Below are 18,072 nucleotides of genomic sequence, written 5' to 3' on the forward strand. Positions count from 1 at the left end.
GTGAGTGAGTGAGAGAGAAAGAGAAAGAGAGAGAGAAGGGCTAGAGGCAGTACCTTAATGCTAGCCTGGTGTTCAGTCAGTAGCTTGGATTTCTCCACAGTAAGAGAATGTAGGGCTGAACTCAACTCAGAGCACTGACTCTCCAACTGGTTGTTAAATGCCTGTGAGAGGAAATGAGAGAGCAAAATGTCACCATTTATTCCTGAGATTTTTCATGATTAAATGGTAATGTACACATGGTCTTAGAAATATACGAAAAATAAGGGATAGCCAACGATGGGATATGCATTCTATGGAAAAGAATGAATGACGTGGAAGGTGTGTTCTACGACGTGCCAGCGGAGTGGAACTGACCTTCCACAGAGTTACATTCTTTTCCAGAGAGATGCATAAAGTCCCAAGGTGATTATCCCTTTAATACCATGGCCATAATTTACCACATTTGCCAGTAGAAATGTGTTCAACATCCAATGAAGTTGCTAGGGGGTTTACTAGATAGCCACAGTAGTTGCCATGATAACCAAACCAAGACTTGCTAGTTTTGCTAGTTAACCAAACCATCAGTCCTAGATTTCGATTTTCATAATGGCATTCAACAAAGCCAATAATGTTTCCAATTTGACTTTTGTTTTCAAAAGCAGCTCAAACATACAGTTGAAGTCAGAAGTTTACATACACTTAGGTTGAAGTCATTAAAACTAGTTTTTCAACCACTCCACAAATATCTTGTTAACAAACTATAGTTTTGGCAAGTCGGTTAGGACATCTACTCTGTGCATGACACAAGTAATTTTCCCAGCAATTGTTTACAGATTATTTCACTTATAATTCACTGTATCACATTTCCAGTGGGTCAGAAGTTTACATTCACTAAGTTGACTGTGCCTTTAAACAGCTTGGAAAATTCCAGAAAATCATGGCTTTAGAAGCTCTAATAGGCTAATTGACATCATTTGAGTCAATTGGAGGTGTACCTGTGGATGCATTTCAAGGCCTACCTTCAAAATCAATGGCTCTTTGCTTGAAATCATGGGAAAATCAAAAGAAAATCAGCCAAGACCTCAGAAAATAAATTGTAGACCTCCACAAGTCTGGTTCATCCTTGGGAGCAATTTTCAAATGCCTGAAGGTCAAAATTCAAAAGGCACACTTTTTTTGCAGGTGCATGTCAACAGTTGAACAAGATGAAGGAAAAAGGAAACCTCACACTGCTCTTGATAGTATCACTGCTCTTGATAGTATCACTGCTCTTGATAGTATCACTGCTCTTGATAGTATCACTGCTCTTGATAGTATCACTGCTCTTGATAGTATCACTGCTCTTGATAGTATCACTGCTCTTGATAGTATCACTGATATTTAATAAGCTGACGTATCGGCCTCACGGCCTTCGTCAGAGCTTTTGTGAATATTTTTATAAATGCCGGAAGGTACCACGTTCATCTGTACAAACAATAGTATGCAAGTATATACACCATGGGACCACACAGCCTTCATACCACTCAGGAAGGAAACGCATTCTGTCTCCTAGAGATGAACGTACTTTGGTCCGAAAAGTGCAAATCAATTCAAGAACAACAAAGGACCATGTGAAGATGCTGGAGGAAACAGGTACAAAAGTATCTATATCCACAGTAAAACGAGTCTGATACCAACATAACCTGAAAGGCCGCTCAGCAAGGAAGAAGCCACTGTTCCAAAACCGCCATAAAAAAGCCAGACTACGGTTTGCAAATGCACACGGGGACAAAGATCATACTTTTTGGAGAAATGTCCTCTGGTCTGATGAAATAAAAATATGAAAGAAATAAAAGCTGAAATAAATAATTATCTCTACCATTATTCTGACATTTCACATTCTTAAAATAAAGTGGTGATCCTAACTGACCTAAGACAAGGAATTTTTACTATGATTAAGTGTCAGGAATTGTGAAAAACTGAGTATAAATGTAGTTGGCTAAGGTGTATGTAAACCTCCGACTTCAACTGTAGAACATGTAAGAATGAACTATAGCCATTGTGCGTTATAGGGAAATAATGAACGCTCTAGAATGACCTTCAAGCTAATAAGAAATAAGTATTCAACAATGCCATGGTATAATTAAGCAATAAGGCCCGAGGAGGTGTGGTATATAACCAATAATCCCCGGCTAAGGTCTGTTCTTAAGCACGACACAACGCGGAATGCCTGGATACAGGCTTTAGCTGTGGTATATTGGCCATATACCACAAACCCCTGAGGTTCCTTATTGCTATTATAAACTAGTTACCAACAAAATTAGAACAGTAAAAAGTGATTTTTTTGTCAAGCCTGTGGTATACGGTCTGGTATACCACAGCTTTCAGAACTCAAACCACTTGGTTTATAATGGCCTTTAATGTATAGTATGTATATTCTGGGCCACTGACTTGGACTTTGTCAGCTGCAGTCCTCAGATCTCCCCCATCTCTCAGTAACCTGCTGTTCTTCTTGCTGCTGCTTCTGCAGGGCTAGCCGTGCACTCTGCATACACAATACACACTAAATAACACACACTGCATACACAACACACACTCAGGTAGACACACTCAACACAGTTGATTGATATCACTCAAGTGCTGGCACTTACTTTTAGTTCACCTGTCAACTCCAAAACAAGGGAATCTTTTACCTCTGTAAATAGATGAAGAGATCAACCATTTAATTGTCCATATGAAATCTGTCATTCAGGAACACTAGCACATCAACTGATGGGCCCACACTGTAAAGCAGAATATGAAAACATCCACAATGCAGTGTTGCTAACCTGCCTGCCCTTTGAGCTGCTCACACTGCTCCTGCAGCCTGTGGCCTCTGTCCTTCTCCTCTTGTAGTCTCTGTCTAGTGGCCTGTCCATCAGAACGCAGGGCATGGCAGTCTGCCTGCACTGTGTGGGCCTGCGGTCAGAGAGGGACAGGATATCAATGGTTGTTTTCTTTCTCAACTTGTATTGCTTCACACCTATCGTACCTGTCTTCTCTCCATCTCCACCACTCTCTCCATCTCCTCCACCCTCTGAAGTAGTGCACTGTGGGATTTCTCATTCTCAAAAGACCGAGCAGACTCCTGGGACATCTGCTCCTTCAGCTAAAAAAGGTTAGGGATCATTAGAGTTGAAGTTTTTTTTGTTAAAGTACACAGGTAAATCACGAGTCATGTATTCCCTTCTCTGTCAGATGGCCAATGTGACATCCCCTACTCCACCACCTTGTCCCATGATGCCCCTACAGTGACCGCACCTGCAGCAGCTTCTCACTCATCTGGACTTTGACCATCTTCAGCTCCTCTGCAGCAAGAGCCACATCCATCTGCAACAACAGTACCAGAACGTATAGGGTTATTATCTAAATATCAGAAAATGCCTATATTTGCCATATACTCATCTTGGCTGTATTAGTAAACAAAAGGTGGGTAAACTCTGACATGAAAACTGTGTGTTGCTGAGAGATGGAATGTGGTTGGTCTGGGTACCTTGGAGGTGGTGGCGACCTCCAGGGCCTCCCCAAGTCTCTGCACCTCCCCCCGGGACTTGTCCCTGTCCAGACAGGCATCGCGGAGCAGGTCCCTCAGCCGCATCACCTCCCTTCTGGAGACCCGCTGCTCCTCATCACTCTCCTGCTGCAGCGCAGACAACTGCTCCTTCAGACGGGCTGCACAGGCAGACAGAGGGACAGATATGGATAGGAAATAAGAGTAAGACTGATTGAGCCAAAAAGGAACAGAATGGTGTTGACACATCATTAGCAAAATATAAAATGACTGACTTCCCTAATGTGTTTGTGAGATTGTTTTGATTCTGGTTGTCAAAGCCATTACCTGAGTGTGAGGGATCCAGGTCTCTCTCAGTCTCCAAGCGAAAAGTTGTGAGCTTGAGGGTCTGCAGGAGGCTCTCCATGCGACATACCCTGCTCACTAGCCCATCACACTGGCGCCACAGTAGCCCTTCTCCTCCGGGCTCTCTTAGGGCATGGTGCATCTTCACGGGGCTAATGGGACGCTGAATGGGGTCCCTCTCCACGGGCTCCAGGAGCTGCTCTCTAGACACTCCCAGACTGCCCATTTCTCTGATGAGAGACTCTGCCTGCTCCTCCGCCACCAAGAGACGCTGGTGTAGCAGGGACAACGCCTCTGGGGCAGTGGCCCCTGCACTCAGGGGCTGGATCACTGGGCGGGACATTACTGGTGAGCGGGAGGGGGTAGAGAAGGGGCACAGCATCAAGACGAACATCTTTACTTTAGTAAAATGCATCGGTTGCAATAAACCTAGCTGGTTTGACAAGTACAAATATGCTGGCTTGTTAAGTTAACGAACTAATGTAGTTAGTGTGCTTACGAACACCATCAAGTCGTCAGTATCAAGCTAGAATCAATAGTCCCGCCCGTGCAACATTTGAACCGACGACCGATAGTACTAGCTAAATCAGTTTTGGCTAAAGTTAACATTAGCTTGCGTCTAAACATGAGCCAAGCAACCGCACAACTTCCTAATGTGATAACCAATACATGCACCATAATTCAGTAACGTTAATGTAAATGCCTAAAATACGTATCACAACACTCCTGATCACAAAAAATACTGCTTACCAGAAATCGCCCGCAGCAACTTCCTGCATTTGTTTCTATAGCGACGCGTCTTCACAGCTTCCCCTTAAACCGACCGTGCTCGGAAACTGCCTCATAAATCACAAAGGCCACCGCTGGAAGACCAGCGCAAGTTGCAACTGCCTCGAGCTGGGGCGTATTCCATTACGGAAACACAGCGAAACGAGATTTATTGGACAAACTCATGTAGGTCCCTCACCATTTCGTTCAATTAACGTTTTGCAACAGAACCGGCGTAATGAATATGCCCCAGTTTATCACTTGGTTAAAATGGTGGGAGGCCTTTATTTGACAGACGAATCGTTTAATTTCAGTTTATTTAAGGGGCCTGCCATCATTACACGTATAAGGATTTGCAAACGCAGCAGAAAAAAAAATCATATAAAGACTAAAACAACAAATTATTTTACAGGTACCTATAGCATATAGTGTGTAATAGTGCACTGGTTGCTTTTGTTGTGTGAACACAGTAATAAGTAGTGATGAATAGACTGAACACTAATTTATGTATATACACTTTATTACAAATATTATCTTTTAAATTACTGATTGCAAATTGCACAAAAATACATGTATACACACAAGTACAAAATACGTGCAAACACACATGACAACAGCAATCGATCTTCAAAATCATTGCGAAGACTGCTTGGCCCGTAGCTTCTGTAAGGTTTTCTGTAAAGAGAGAAAACAGAATTCATATAAATTCAAACGGACTAATGTTGATGTAAATCAACCAACTTTAAAACTCAATATCATTTTACATTGACGTTTTATTCATTTAGCAGACGCTCTTATCCAGAGAGACTTACGTTAATGAGTTCATACATTTTAAAACCTCTGGGTCAGGGGGCAGTATTTCCACATCCGGATGAAAAGCGTGCCCAAAGTAAATTGCCTGCTACTCATGCCCAGAAGCTAGGATACGCATATTATTAGTAGATTTGGATAGAAAACACTCTGAAGTTTCTAAAACTGTTTGAATAATGTCTGTGAGTATAACATAAATTATTTGGCAGGCGAAACCCCGAGCACAATCCATCCAGGGAATTTATTTTTTTAGGTCAATCTGTTTTCCATTAGTTTTCTACGGCAAGCCGTTTTAATATAAATATGCTTGCAGTTCCTATGGCTTCCACTACTGTCAACAGTCTTTAGAAATTGGTTGATGTTTTTCCTTTGAGTAATGAAGTAGTAGCCCTTTCCTTTCTGAGAGTCGAGCCAAGTGGACTGTTTTGTTTGGGGCGCATGACCTGAAGCTCGCTCCACTTTGATTTTATCCGCTATTGAACACAGTTTATCCCATCTTAAATTTGATTGATTATTTACCTTTTAAAATACCTAAAGTTGGATTAGGAAAGTTGTTTGAAATGTTTGGACCAAGATTACAGGTAATTTATTAGATCATTTGTAGTCATGTTGGGCGAGTTGGAACCAGTGTTTTTCCTGAATCAAACTCCTCAAATAAATTGACATTTTGGGGATATAACGACAGAATTAATCAAAATAAAGGACTATTTGTGATGTTTATGGGACATATTGCAGTGCCAACAGAAGAAGATCTTCAAAGGTAAGGCATGAATTATATAGTTATTTCTGAGTTTTGTGTCGAGCCTGGCGGGTTGAAATATGATTGTCATGGGTTTGTTTGATGGGGTGCTGTCCTCAGATAATAGCATGGTTTGCTTTCGCCGTAAAGCATTTTTTAAAATCTGACACGGTGGCTGGATTAACAAGCTTAAAGTTAAGCTTTATTTTGGTGTATTGTGATTGTATGAAAGTTAAATATTTCTAGTAATTTAATTTGAATTTGGAGCTCTACCATTTCACCGGATGTTGTCAAAAGTTATAATACTTTTTTCATACAGGTCCCCCGTTGGAATCGAACCCACAACCCTGGCGCCATGCTCTACCAATATCACATTTCATTCATTTAAACATTGGGGTATTTTAAATGTTACCGTATGAAACTCTTTGGCCTTCTCCCTGTTGTTGGCATATGCCACCTGTCTGCTCCTGACCTCCTTCTGAAGCTTCACCTCATCTAGTCGGCTGTACAACCTGCAGAGAGACAACCAAGAGGGAGGTCATGAGAGAAACATGTCGGATATCAGATCATGTTAATGTGATGTGTGGTTGGGTCTTGTTCGAGCAGAAAACAGAAATAACCTGTTACCTTCCACTACTGTCTTCCCTCCGCTCAAACCTTCTCCCACCTATCTCCTGATTCTGCCTCCTCAACCCTCCTCTCCTCCCTCTCTGCATCCCTTGACTCTCTATGTCCCCTATCCTCCAGGCCGGCTCGGTCCTCCCCTCCCGCTCCGTGGCTCGATGACTCATTGCGAGCTCACAGAACAGGGCTCCGGGCAGCCGAGCGGAAATGGAGGAAAATGCCTCCCTGACCTGGCATCCTTTCACTCCCTCCTCTCTACATTTTCCTCCTCTGTCTCTGCTGCTAAAGCCACTTTCTACCACGCTAAATTCCAAGCATCTGCCTCTAACCCTAGGAAGCTCTTTGCCACCTTCTCCTCCCTCCTGAATCCTCCGCCCCCTCCCCCCTCCTCCCTCTCTGCAGATGACTTCGTCAACCATTTTGAAAAGGTCGACGACATCCGATCCTCGTTTGCTAAGTCAAACGACACCGCTGTTCTGCTCACACTGCCCTACCCTGTGCTCTGACCTCTTTCTCCCCTCTCTCTCCAGATGAAATCTCGCGTCTTGTGACGGCCGGCCGCCCAACAACCTGCCCGCTTGACCCTATCCCCTCCTCTCTTCTCCAGACCATTTCCGGAGACCTTCTCCCTTACCTCACCTCGCTCATCAACTCATCCCTGACCGTTGGCTACGTCCCTTCCGTCTTCAAGAGAGCGAGAGTTGCACCCTTCTGAAAAAACCTACACTCGATCCCTCCGATGTCAACAATTACAGACCAGTATCCCTTCTTTCTTTTCTCTCCAAAACTCTTGAACGTGCCGTCCTTGGCCAGCTCTCCCGCTATCTCTCTCTGAATGACCTTCTTGATCCAAATCAGTCAGGTTTCAAGACTAGTCATTCAACTGAGACTGCTCTCCTCTGTATCACGGAGGCGCTCCGCACTGCTAAAGCTAACTCTCTCTCCTCTGCTCTCATCCTTCTAGATCTATCGGCTGCCTTCGATACTGTGAACCATCAGATCCTCCTCTCCACCCTCTCCGAGTTGGGCATCTCCGGCGCGGCCCACGCTTGGATTGCGTCCTACCTGACAGGTCGCTCCTACCAGGTGGCGTGGCGAGAATCTGTCTCCTCACCACGCGCTCTCACCACTGGTGTCCCCCAGGGCTCTGTTCTTGGCCCTCTCCTATTCTCGCTATACACCAAGTCACTTGGCTCTGTCATAACCTCACATGGTCTCTCTTATCATTGCTATGCAGACGACACACAATTAATCTTCTCCTTTCCCCTTCTGATGACCAGGTGGCGAATCGCATCTCTGCATGTCTGGCAGACATATCAGTGTGGATGACGGATCACCACCTCAAGCTGAACCTCGGCAAGACGGAGCTGCTCTTCCTCCCGGGGAAGGACTGCCCGTTCCATGATCTCGCCATCACGGTCGACAACTCCATTGTGTCCTCCTCCCAGAGCGCCAAGAACCTTGGCGTGATCCTGGACAACACCCTGTCGTTCTCAACTAACATCAAGGCGGTGGCCCGTTCCTGTAGGTTCATGCTCTACAACATCCGCAGAGTACGACCCTGCCTCACACAGGAAACGGCGCAGGTCCTAATCCAGGCACTTGTCATCTCCCGTCTGGATTACTGCAACTCGCTGTTGGCTGGGCTCCCTGCCTGTGCCATTAAACCCCTTCAACTCATCCAGAACGCCGCAGCCCGTCTGGTGTTCAACCTTCCCAAGTTCTCTCACGTCACCCCGCTCCTCCGTTCTCTCCACTGGCTTCCAGTTGAAGCTCGCATCCGCTACAAGACCATGGTGCTTGCCTACGGAGCTGTGAGGGGAACGGCACCTCAGTACCTCCAGGCTCTGATCAGGCCCTACACCCAAACAAGGGCACTGCGTTCATCCACCTCTGGCCTGCTCGCCTCCCTACCACTGAGAAGTACAGCTCCCGCTCAGCCCAGTCAAAACTGTTCGCTGCCCTGGCCCCCAATGGTGGAACAAACTCCCTCACGACGCCAGGACAGCGGAGTCAATCACCACCTTCCGGAGACACCTGAAACCCCACCTCTTTAAGGAATACCTAGGATAGGTTAAGTAATCCCTCTCACCCCACCCCCCCTAAGTTTTAGATGCACTATTGTTAAGTGACTGTCCCACTGGATGTCATAAGGTGAATGCACCAATTTGTAAGCCGCTCTGGATAAGAGCGTCTGCTAAATGACTTAAATGTAATGTAAATGTTACCTCTCTGTTCTCTTATGCATCTCAGCCACGTCCTGTTTCCTTATCTCAGGAGTGCTGATCCTCACCTCCCCAACCTTCTTCAGCTTGGCTTCACTCACCGAGGACAAAGAGGGAGGACTCGGTTCAGTAACACTCTACAACACATAAGACCAAGTCTTTGACCCATTACTAACCCCACTTTCCTTCCCCAAGAGTTTCCATGTGTTGGTTGTTTGTTAACACAATATTATACTTATTTTAGTCTATTCTATTGTTACCTAGCATGGGAGGCTGCAAGGGAGTTTGGGGCTTTGGCTGTTGCTTTTCTGCTTGGCATACCCTCCTGCATGGGTTGACTCTGCACTCCTCCCCTCTTTCCTGGGTTTAGAAGTGGTTGACTGAACAGTGGTTGGGTCAGACTGGGCCCTGGTGGTTGTGTTGGCCCTACTCTCACTGATGTCAGACTGGGCCCTGGTGATTGTGTTGGCTCTGGCTCCATCCCTCTTGGCCTGAATCTCCTCCACCCTGCGGGCAGACCTCTGGATCAGGGCTCTGCGTTTCTGCTGGAAGGCCTCCTGTAGATTCACGCTGGGACACGACTGGAACTCCAGTAGCATCACTTGCCATAGGAAAAAACAAAACAAGTACAAACAAGGATTCATGTATGCATTTAAAGACATTGTAAAGACCAAGAAAGGATTCAGAGAATGAAAGAGAAGAGTAGGAACCAGAGAAGTTTCAGGTCTTCTGATTCTCACCTGCATGAGAGGGGGTTGTCTCTTTCTCCTGTAGACTGGCGTCCTCCTCTGGCAACATCGTCGACTTTGATTCCTAGGAAACACCACACCAAGTTCAGGGACTACCCAACAAAATGCATGCAGCGGAGGAGGTTACAGACGAGACTCAGTTACTCAGTCTTTAGACTCCTCTGGCCAGTGGGCAATCAACTTTTCCACAATGTATTGTTTCTCAGCGTCTTCTTCTTATACCTCTATCTCTCCTTCCTCAGTGAGTTCCTGGCCCTGTAGTGTGGTGTCTGTCAGGCTCACCAGGGTCAGCATGGACTCATCCATAATCCCCTTCACACTGCCCACCTCCTAAGAGAGGAGGAGAAAGACATCACACAGATCAACCAATAGCAGCACACAAGACTCCTTTCTCAAAGCCCACCTCTCGAGTGGCATCCATTAACACAACCCCTTCACTGAACCCAAAGTCTGGGAAACATTTTAATAGTGAAAAAAATGTCATGAAATACATACCATTATTCTCTCCCAGATGGGAGGGCTGATCTTTGACTCTGAACATAGCTGGTCATCTGGCTCTCCTGCATCTAGGTCCTCAATTTTAATAGCACCTCTTTTGTCAAGTCTCTGAGGTGTTGGTGTACTCTCCATATCAGTGTCCCCTCCTTCAAGTGGCATGTCCAAAGTGGAGACATCTTCACAGGCTGCTAGACCAACCTCCTCCGCTCTGGGGGACACCTGCAGGGCAGAGTCATTGGGGAGGCACTGGGATATGGTCAGCTGGTACAAGGAGTCGTGCGGGGCGGGCGAGGACTGAGGTGGTTCCTCCGCTCCTCTCAGGCGCTCAGGAGACGGTTCAGAGGTGACTGAGGGGTCTGTGTCATCCTCAAACTCCTCTGAGCATGCAGAGAGCTCAAGGTCCCCTGCAGGTGCTTCATGGTCACCATCTTCATCGTGGGAACATAGCCCCTCCACTTCCTCTTCTGGAAGGTGAAAGGTCATGAAGGTTTCGGATGTCTCGTTATGCGTGACCTCAGCCAGGAGGGGGTGGAAGGAGTCGGAGGCTGGATCCACTGAGAGACAGAACAGAGGTAAAAATATTAACAGTCAGAACCTAGTACCTAAGCCATATCATCACAACAAATGAGGGATTGGGGAATACTAGTTAGCTGGTGGGTCAGTGTGAATGCCGCAGGAAATGGAGGATGAAAAAAGAATCAGGGAATTCCGATTCATCATTAGAAAACGACTAATAGACTCACCCCCAGTCCTGTCTGCTTCCTGGGAGCAGGCCCCAGAGTGCTGCAGGCTCTGGTAGTGTGGAGGCTCCCGTACAGTGAGAGAGGAGCTGCTCAGTAACTGGGATTCAGGGGCTCCCTCTGGATCAGAGAACACTCCTGTCTGGCCCGAGACCCTCAGATCCACCCAGCCTAGGGAGTTAGAACCACCAGCTTCTAATGTAGAAAAAAAAAAACTCAGGTTTCAGTATAGCAATTAGCAAGAAATGTGCTCTTACACACTGAAATAAGACATGCAATAACACAAGCCAACACACAGTAATATTTCATCCATATTCATTGACTCGGTTACCTGAGCTCCCACTCCATTGGGCAGCAGACTCATCCAGCTCTCCAGCCAGAGGCCTCATCACCCGGCTCTCATCCTGGACTTCATCTAGCCACTGGGATGACTGGTCCAGTCGCTGGCTGACAGAGATTGACTGATTGGAGAGCCCGCCAATCATTCTGCTCAAAGTCGAATCCCACCCATGGTCCAGTGAGGTTGATTGACCTGAGAGCTGGCCAATCATTCTGCTCAAAGTAGAGTCCCAACCTTGACCCGGCGAGGATGACTTATCCGAGGGCTGGCCAGTCATTGGGCTGAAAGTGGAGTCCCGCCCCTGGTCCAGAACCAATGAGGAGGACTTGTCTGAGAGGCGATCCATGATCCGGTTGACAGTGTTGTCCCATTCCTTAACAAAACATTTTAAAAAGAGATGCCTTGAATTAGTTAATGTTGATACTAAAAATTGGAATATTTACTCTGAACCCATAATGCCATTGAATGGAGTACGAGGGTGTTGATGGACCCACCTGGTCCTGCCCCTGAGCTCCTGACTCCAAAACAGGTGACCTGTCTGGTCCCTCATTCTCCTGCAGTAACTTAGACCAGGGCTTCTGCTGCGACACAGAGGAGCTTGGCTCCTCACACACTGACCCTTCTAGTACTGCAGCTTGACCTGGATGGGAGGAGGAAGAGTAAGAAAAGGGGAATTGTAAGAGGCTGCCGTTTGGAAATGCACTACTATAGGATACTATAATCAAAAAGAGATGAAAATTGTGTGTACCCGTCTGGTTCCCAGCAGTACTAAGAGAAAAGTTGAGCTCCCTGGTGTATTTGTCTATGATGCGCTGGATACTGCTGCTGTGTATGAGTGAGTCTAAAATGGTACCAGATACACCCCTACAGGAACTGTGTCTGGATGAAGAGGAGCCATTGACCGATATCTTTTTATTTGTTCCTCCTCCTCCCATTCCAAACCCAGCCATGAGCAGGGAAGAGTCTTATGGGGGGGGAAAAGAGAAGAGGATAAAAGATATCATTTCTGACAAGACCGAATTGGTATATACTCAATTGATCAGGCCTACAGACAAGTCACACACACACCTATTTGGGTGGAGGTGTGTTCAGGGTCCGTGGAGGTGTGTTCAGGGTCCGTGGAGGTGTGTTCAGGGTCCGTGGAGGTGTGTTCAGGGTCCGTGGAGGTGTGTTCAGGGTCCGTGGAGGTGTGTTCAGGGTCCGTGGAGGTGTGTTCAGGGTCCGTGGAGGTGTGTTCAGGGTCCGTGGAGGTGTGTTCAGGGTCCGATGACAGGAGGTGTGTTCAGGAAGACACCAGTGGTGGACAGGGACACTTCCAGGAAGAGATGGGGTAGAGGACAGGTAGTCAGGTTCTGAGGGACACAACACAGGAAGACACCAGGCTTAACTGGGACACACACAGATGACAGGGACACAACACAGGAAGACACCAGGGTTAGACAGGGACACAACACAGGAAGACACCAGGGTTAGACAGGGACACAACACAGGAAGACACCAGGGTTAGACAGGGACACAACACAGGAAGACACCAGGGTTAGACAGGGACACAACACAGGAAGACACCAGGGTTAGACAGGAAGGGTATAATAACATAGCGACGGTATATAAATAACACTGGAAAGAGCAAATAAATAATAAATAAATAATGATACACGGACACACACAGAGAGCTCAGTTCAAGTGTAGAAACCTTCATGAAATATGTTTTCACATATACTTCAGGAACAATTGATTTACATCATGGCTCAGAAAGAACACACACACACACAAACAAAGATACACACACACACACAAATAAAGATACACACACACACACAAATAAAGATACACACACACACACACAACACACACACAAATAATGATACACTGACACACACAGAGAGCTCAGTTCAAGTGTAGAAACCTTCATGAAATATGTTTTCACATATACTTCAGGAACAATTGATTTACATCATGGCTCAGAAAGAACACACACACACACAGCGCAGTTCAAGTGTAGGAACCATAATGAAATATATTTTAAATATACTTAATTCAGGGTAATATTGATTGACATCATGCTCAGAAAGGAAACAGAAACCCAAACAGTCACGAACACAAGACAAAACACAAAACAAAAAACTGCTTCTCATGCAACATCATGGTATTGTAGGACAGACCACAAACCCTCAGATTGGGCAACTGATCATTTATCCACAATATGGTGGACCTCTGAGACGGAAATAGAACCAGTAAAAACCCTTACCTCTGTATGAGATTTACCAAGGACACCTCTCCCAAGCTGACAGGAGTGATTAGAGCGTTCTGGGAGTGCTGTGGTGGGATCTAGGATATAGGACAGATGGATTAGAGTAATTGAAAATGTCTGAGAGGACTCCATGACCATCAGTCTAAAGCTTATAAAAAGAGAAAGGATCCTTATGTTATACTCCTGTGGTAACCACCCTGGCATAAGATATCTCTCTATTCCCCTTCATCCATTCCTCCTTTCCTTACCAGGTCCAGGAGAGGCACCAGCCTCTAGCTGTAGTCTCTCTCTCCAGGACAGCTTGCTGGATCTACCAGACCCGGTTAATGTCTCACTCCCAGTCCCAGCTGTGTGTTCCCATGCACTGGACACAGAGGTGCTGGAGTGACCTCTTTCAGAGTGGCCCTGTTCTTCTGCAATTGCCCTTTCAATAGATACTGCCACACTCTCTTCTGCACAATACACAGAACCTGGTTAGAGATACACGCTTGTTTATGAAGGATGTATACAAGTGGTTACTAGAGTTGACCACTGCCGTGTGGTGTATGGTGCCCCCTGTGGGTGTGGCTGGCTGACCTGTGATCAGGCTGGCATTGGCTGGCGTCTCCACCTCTTGGATGGCACTGAGCTCGTGCTGCTCTGTCATCTCCATGACGGCCAGCCTGGCACGGGCCACCGGGGGTTTGGCTGCCCGGGGGTGGGGGAGTGGGTGAGGGGCGGGTCTGTCTGAGTGTGAACTCTGGACGTAGAGTGTGTCATCGTGGCTCTGACTGGTTTCTACCGATGTTGAGGTTTGCCCATTGGACTCCTCGATGGCCCGAAGCAGAGCTGCCATCAGACTGAGACGTTCTGACCCCAAACCATCAGTGGTCTCTGGACCAGGCTGGTGGAGCCACACAGAGATCGAGACAGACACAGACAGATATGGCTGTTAAGCTACTTTATAGTCAGTAGGCAGAGTGTATCCATGCAATTTCATTGACATAATGTACATGTTTGGGCTAACTATTAGTTCTACATGTTAGTGTTACTCTTGCTTTTTGAATCACTTTAAACCAATAGCAGACCTGCCTTAGTAACAGCAGGTAAAACCCTTAAGGTGTCGTTTGTTTCCTTACCTGTGTGTCATCAGCAGTGAGCAGTGCCTGTAACACCTCCCTCTGTCTCCTCCTCTGCTCCCTCTGTTCCTCCTCCAGTTCCCTCTGCTGCATGAAGAGCACCTCCCTCTGGGCCTCCACCCGCCGCTGGGCCTCCCGTAGCTCCTGCCTCTGCCTCTCCACCTCCTCCCCAAACTTGTCCGGGGCCCGCAGGACAGACCCAGGATTTACCGGGGCCCCCACTTCTGAAAGGGTTGGGCTGATGGGTGGGATGGGGTCAGTTCTTGATGGGAGTGGGATGTGTGGAGTAGGGTGGAGAGAAACAGGATGTGGTCTGTAGGACTGGGGGTGTAACGAGGTAGAGGGTGGAGGTAGCTTCTCAGGGACATCCTCTGTGACTCTACTAAACACATTTTCCACCAGCCATACACCTGCTCTTTGGTCCCTTAGGCTTTCAAAGGTGGGTTCTAGCTGCACTGGTGAGGTTCTGGAGTTAATATGCGAGCCAACTGTAGTGCCAGGGAGGAAGAGAGTTTGAGCCAAGATGGAGGGCTCCTGTGTGGGGAGGTCCAAAGGGGTGTGAGCTCTAGAGTGGGGACTAAGTGCTACAGGGAGACAGGGGAGCAGGCCAGAACCAGAGGGGAGTTCTAGGGGCACTGCCGGGGGATTGATTCCTCCTTTAAAGTGTGGTAGAAGACGGGCTGTGGTACCAGGAGGGAGACATGTTGAGTTAGTTTGACCAGAGTAGCGGTTTCTTAGCGTGCGTTGGTACCCTTCCAGACGCCGGCGAGCCTCCTCCACGGACTGCTTATGAAGTCTAAGAGATTGAAACATTGAAAAAAAATGTTTTTTTAGATAAATGACCAAAACATCCATAAAAGTAGACATAAGTTAGGTGTTGATAGATAGATCTATGAGTCAAATACGGCAGATGGGGTCAGCCACAGCAAATGAGCATTTAGTGCCTCGCTCAAGGTTTGAACCAGTGACCTTTCAGTTACTGGCCCAATGCTCTTAACCCGCTAGGCTACCTGCCACATGAGACACAAATCAGCAATAGGCAGCTGTTTTAATTTCATCATATGAATCAGCCAAGAAACACACCTGTTCTGGTCAAAGAGACGCTGCTGATACTCTCGGATTCTCCTGGAGTGGTCATCCTCAGCAGCTGAGTGTATAGTAGACTGCACAGGGACAAACACAGAACAAGTCAGTGTTGCATATGTGGAAACACACAGTCAAACACACGGAGCTCAGTTCAAGTGTAGAAACAATCATGAAATATATTGAAAACATACTTCAGTTCAGGGTAATATTGATTTACATCATGGCTCACACACACACACACACACACACACACACACACACACACACACACACACACACACACACACACACACACACACACACACACACACACACACACACACAGCTCAGTTCAAGTGTAGAAACCATCACGAAATATATTTTAAAATATAATTCAGGGTATTATTGATTCACATCATGGCTCAGATAAATACACACACACAATCCCACCACAACCACATCTCTTCACACACAATCCCTCCACAACCACATCTCTTCACACACAATCCCTCCACAACCACATCTCTTCACACACAATCCCTCCACAACCACATCTCTTCACACACAATCCCACAACAACCACATCTCTTCACACACGATCCCACATCTCTTCACACACAATCCCTCCACAACCACATCTCTTCACACACAATCCCTCCACAACCACATCTCTTCACACACAATCCCTCCACAACCACATCTCTTCACATAAATCCCTCCACAACCACATCTCTTCACAATCCCTCCACAACCACATCTCTTCACACACAATCCCACAACAACCACATCTCTTCCCACTCTTCACACAATCCCTCAACCACATCTCTTCACACATAATCCCACATCTCTTCACACACAATCCCACAACAACCACATCTCTTCACACACAATCCCACATCTCTTCACACACAATCCCACAACAACCACATCTCTTCACACACAATCCCACATCCCACAATCCCAAACAACCACATCTCTTCACACACAATCCCATCTCTTCAACAAATCCCACAACAACCACATCTCTTCACACATAATCCCACATCTCTTCACACATCCCACCACAACCACATCTCTTCACACAAATCCCACCACAACCACATCTCTTCACACAATCAATCTCTTCACACACCCAACAACACATCTCTTCACACACAATCCCACAACAACCACATCTCTTCACACACAATCCCACATCTCTTCACACACAATCCCACCACAACCACATCTCTTCACACACAATCCCACCACAACCACATCTCTTCACACACAATCCCACCACAACCACATCTCTTCACACACAATCCCACCCACCTCGGGAGTTGAGGCAGCAGGGCTGACGTCTTGGGCTGGTGTTTTCTGTGTTCCAGATGCAGGTGTGTCCTGGTTCATGGCCGTCTGCAGCTGCTCTCTCTCTTGCTGGGCCTCCTGCAGCAGCAGCTCCAGCTTGCTCTTCTTCTCCTCCAACTCCTGTAGCAGGGCTATCTGCTCCTGCTTTTGCCTCTCCAGCTCCTCCTCCTGGACAACAGAGGCAACCACAGGGCAAACTATGAGCTTTCAGCTTTAGAGACACTTTCCCAGAAAGGTTAATACATTCACTTTATTTTACACCCCCCCTCCCACTCAAGACAAATCTATTATGCAGACATGTTATGGGCATGCATGAATACATAGATACAAAGACACACACCCTCCTCTTCCTCTCGGTTTCAAATGTGTGGATCTTGATGGCTTGTTTATCAGGATGGAGCAGGGTACCAGCCACTATGGACTCTTCTGTTGTCTCTATAGCTAATCAGATAAAATACATGAAATGGATCATTAAGAAAAAACCACTACAGAAACAAATGCTTTTCTTGAACCTTCAACCTTATAGCAGCAAATCAAGAAGGTCTACAAAGGGCTCACTAACCTTGGGCTGACTGAGAGGCGTCTGGGAGTCTGGAAATAGTGGTCAAAGGACGGCCCCTCTCCTCACTGGCCAGAGAACCTGTCTCAATGGTCGTAATGCCTGCGGACGTGTCGCACTCTGCTGTCGGAGTAGTTCGGCAGTCCCCTGGGGGATCAACCAGCCTCTGGCAGCTCCACTGGTCTCTCTGTGACCTGATGCGGGTCAATAGTTTCTTCAAGGCCTGTCTAGGAGCGCCACCTAGAGGCCTGGATGGTTCTACAATGACAGACAAAACAATAGTTTATTTCGCGCACACGATCCAACTCCATTTATTACAGTTTCCATATAACCTTTCTTGACAACACTATGGTCATACTCTGATAGTCAGTAAATCAAACATT

General features: G+C 46.7%; 2 protein-coding genes across 2 annotated transcripts in view; both read right to left on the bottom strand.

Moving 5' to 3' along the window:
- The window catches only part of ccdc150 (coiled-coil domain containing 150), a 35,979-nt gene extending 31,732 nt beyond the window's left edge, over window positions 1-4,247 (bottom strand). Inside the window, exons 1-7 of the mRNA XM_046293433.1 lie at window positions 3,836-4,247; window positions 3,491-3,669; window positions 3,259-3,327; window positions 3,032-3,106; window positions 2,791-2,916; window positions 2,410-2,490; window positions 54-161 (exon numbers count right to left, since the gene is read on the bottom strand). Coding sequence (XP_046149389.1) covers window positions 54-161; window positions 2,410-2,490; window positions 2,791-2,916; window positions 3,032-3,106; window positions 3,259-3,327; window positions 3,491-3,669; window positions 3,836-4,247 — 1,050 coding nt within the window. The remainder of the gene's footprint in view (window positions 1-53; window positions 162-2,409; window positions 2,491-2,790; window positions 2,917-3,031; window positions 3,107-3,258; window positions 3,328-3,490; window positions 3,670-3,835) is intronic.
- Window positions 4,248-5,120: 873 nt separating this feature from the next.
- LOC123992609 lies at window positions 5,121-12,590 on the bottom strand. The gene is made up of 12 exons (XM_046293884.1): window positions 12,415-12,590; window positions 12,095-12,310; window positions 11,841-11,986; window positions 11,338-11,719; window positions 11,010-11,201; window positions 10,264-10,820; window positions 9,991-10,098; window positions 9,760-9,832; window positions 9,280-9,620; window positions 9,023-9,110; window positions 6,583-6,682; window positions 5,121-5,296 (listed from the first exon to the last, which is right to left on the bottom strand). The coding sequence occupies exons 2-9, from the start codon at window positions 12,294-12,296 to the stop codon at window positions 9,280-9,282; spliced, it is 2,001 nt and encodes a 666-aa protein (XP_046149840.1). The 5' UTR covers window positions 12,297-12,310; window positions 12,415-12,590; the 3' UTR covers window positions 5,121-5,296; window positions 6,583-6,682; window positions 9,023-9,110.
- Between the last annotated feature and the right edge of the window lie 5,482 nt (window positions 12,591-18,072).

Source organism: Oncorhynchus gorbuscha, linkage group LG13, assembly GCF_021184085.1.
Source record: "Oncorhynchus gorbuscha isolate QuinsamMale2020 ecotype Even-year linkage group LG13, OgorEven_v1.0, whole genome shotgun sequence".
NCBI classification, from domain to species: domain Eukaryota; kingdom Metazoa; phylum Chordata; class Actinopteri; order Salmoniformes; family Salmonidae; genus Oncorhynchus; species Oncorhynchus gorbuscha.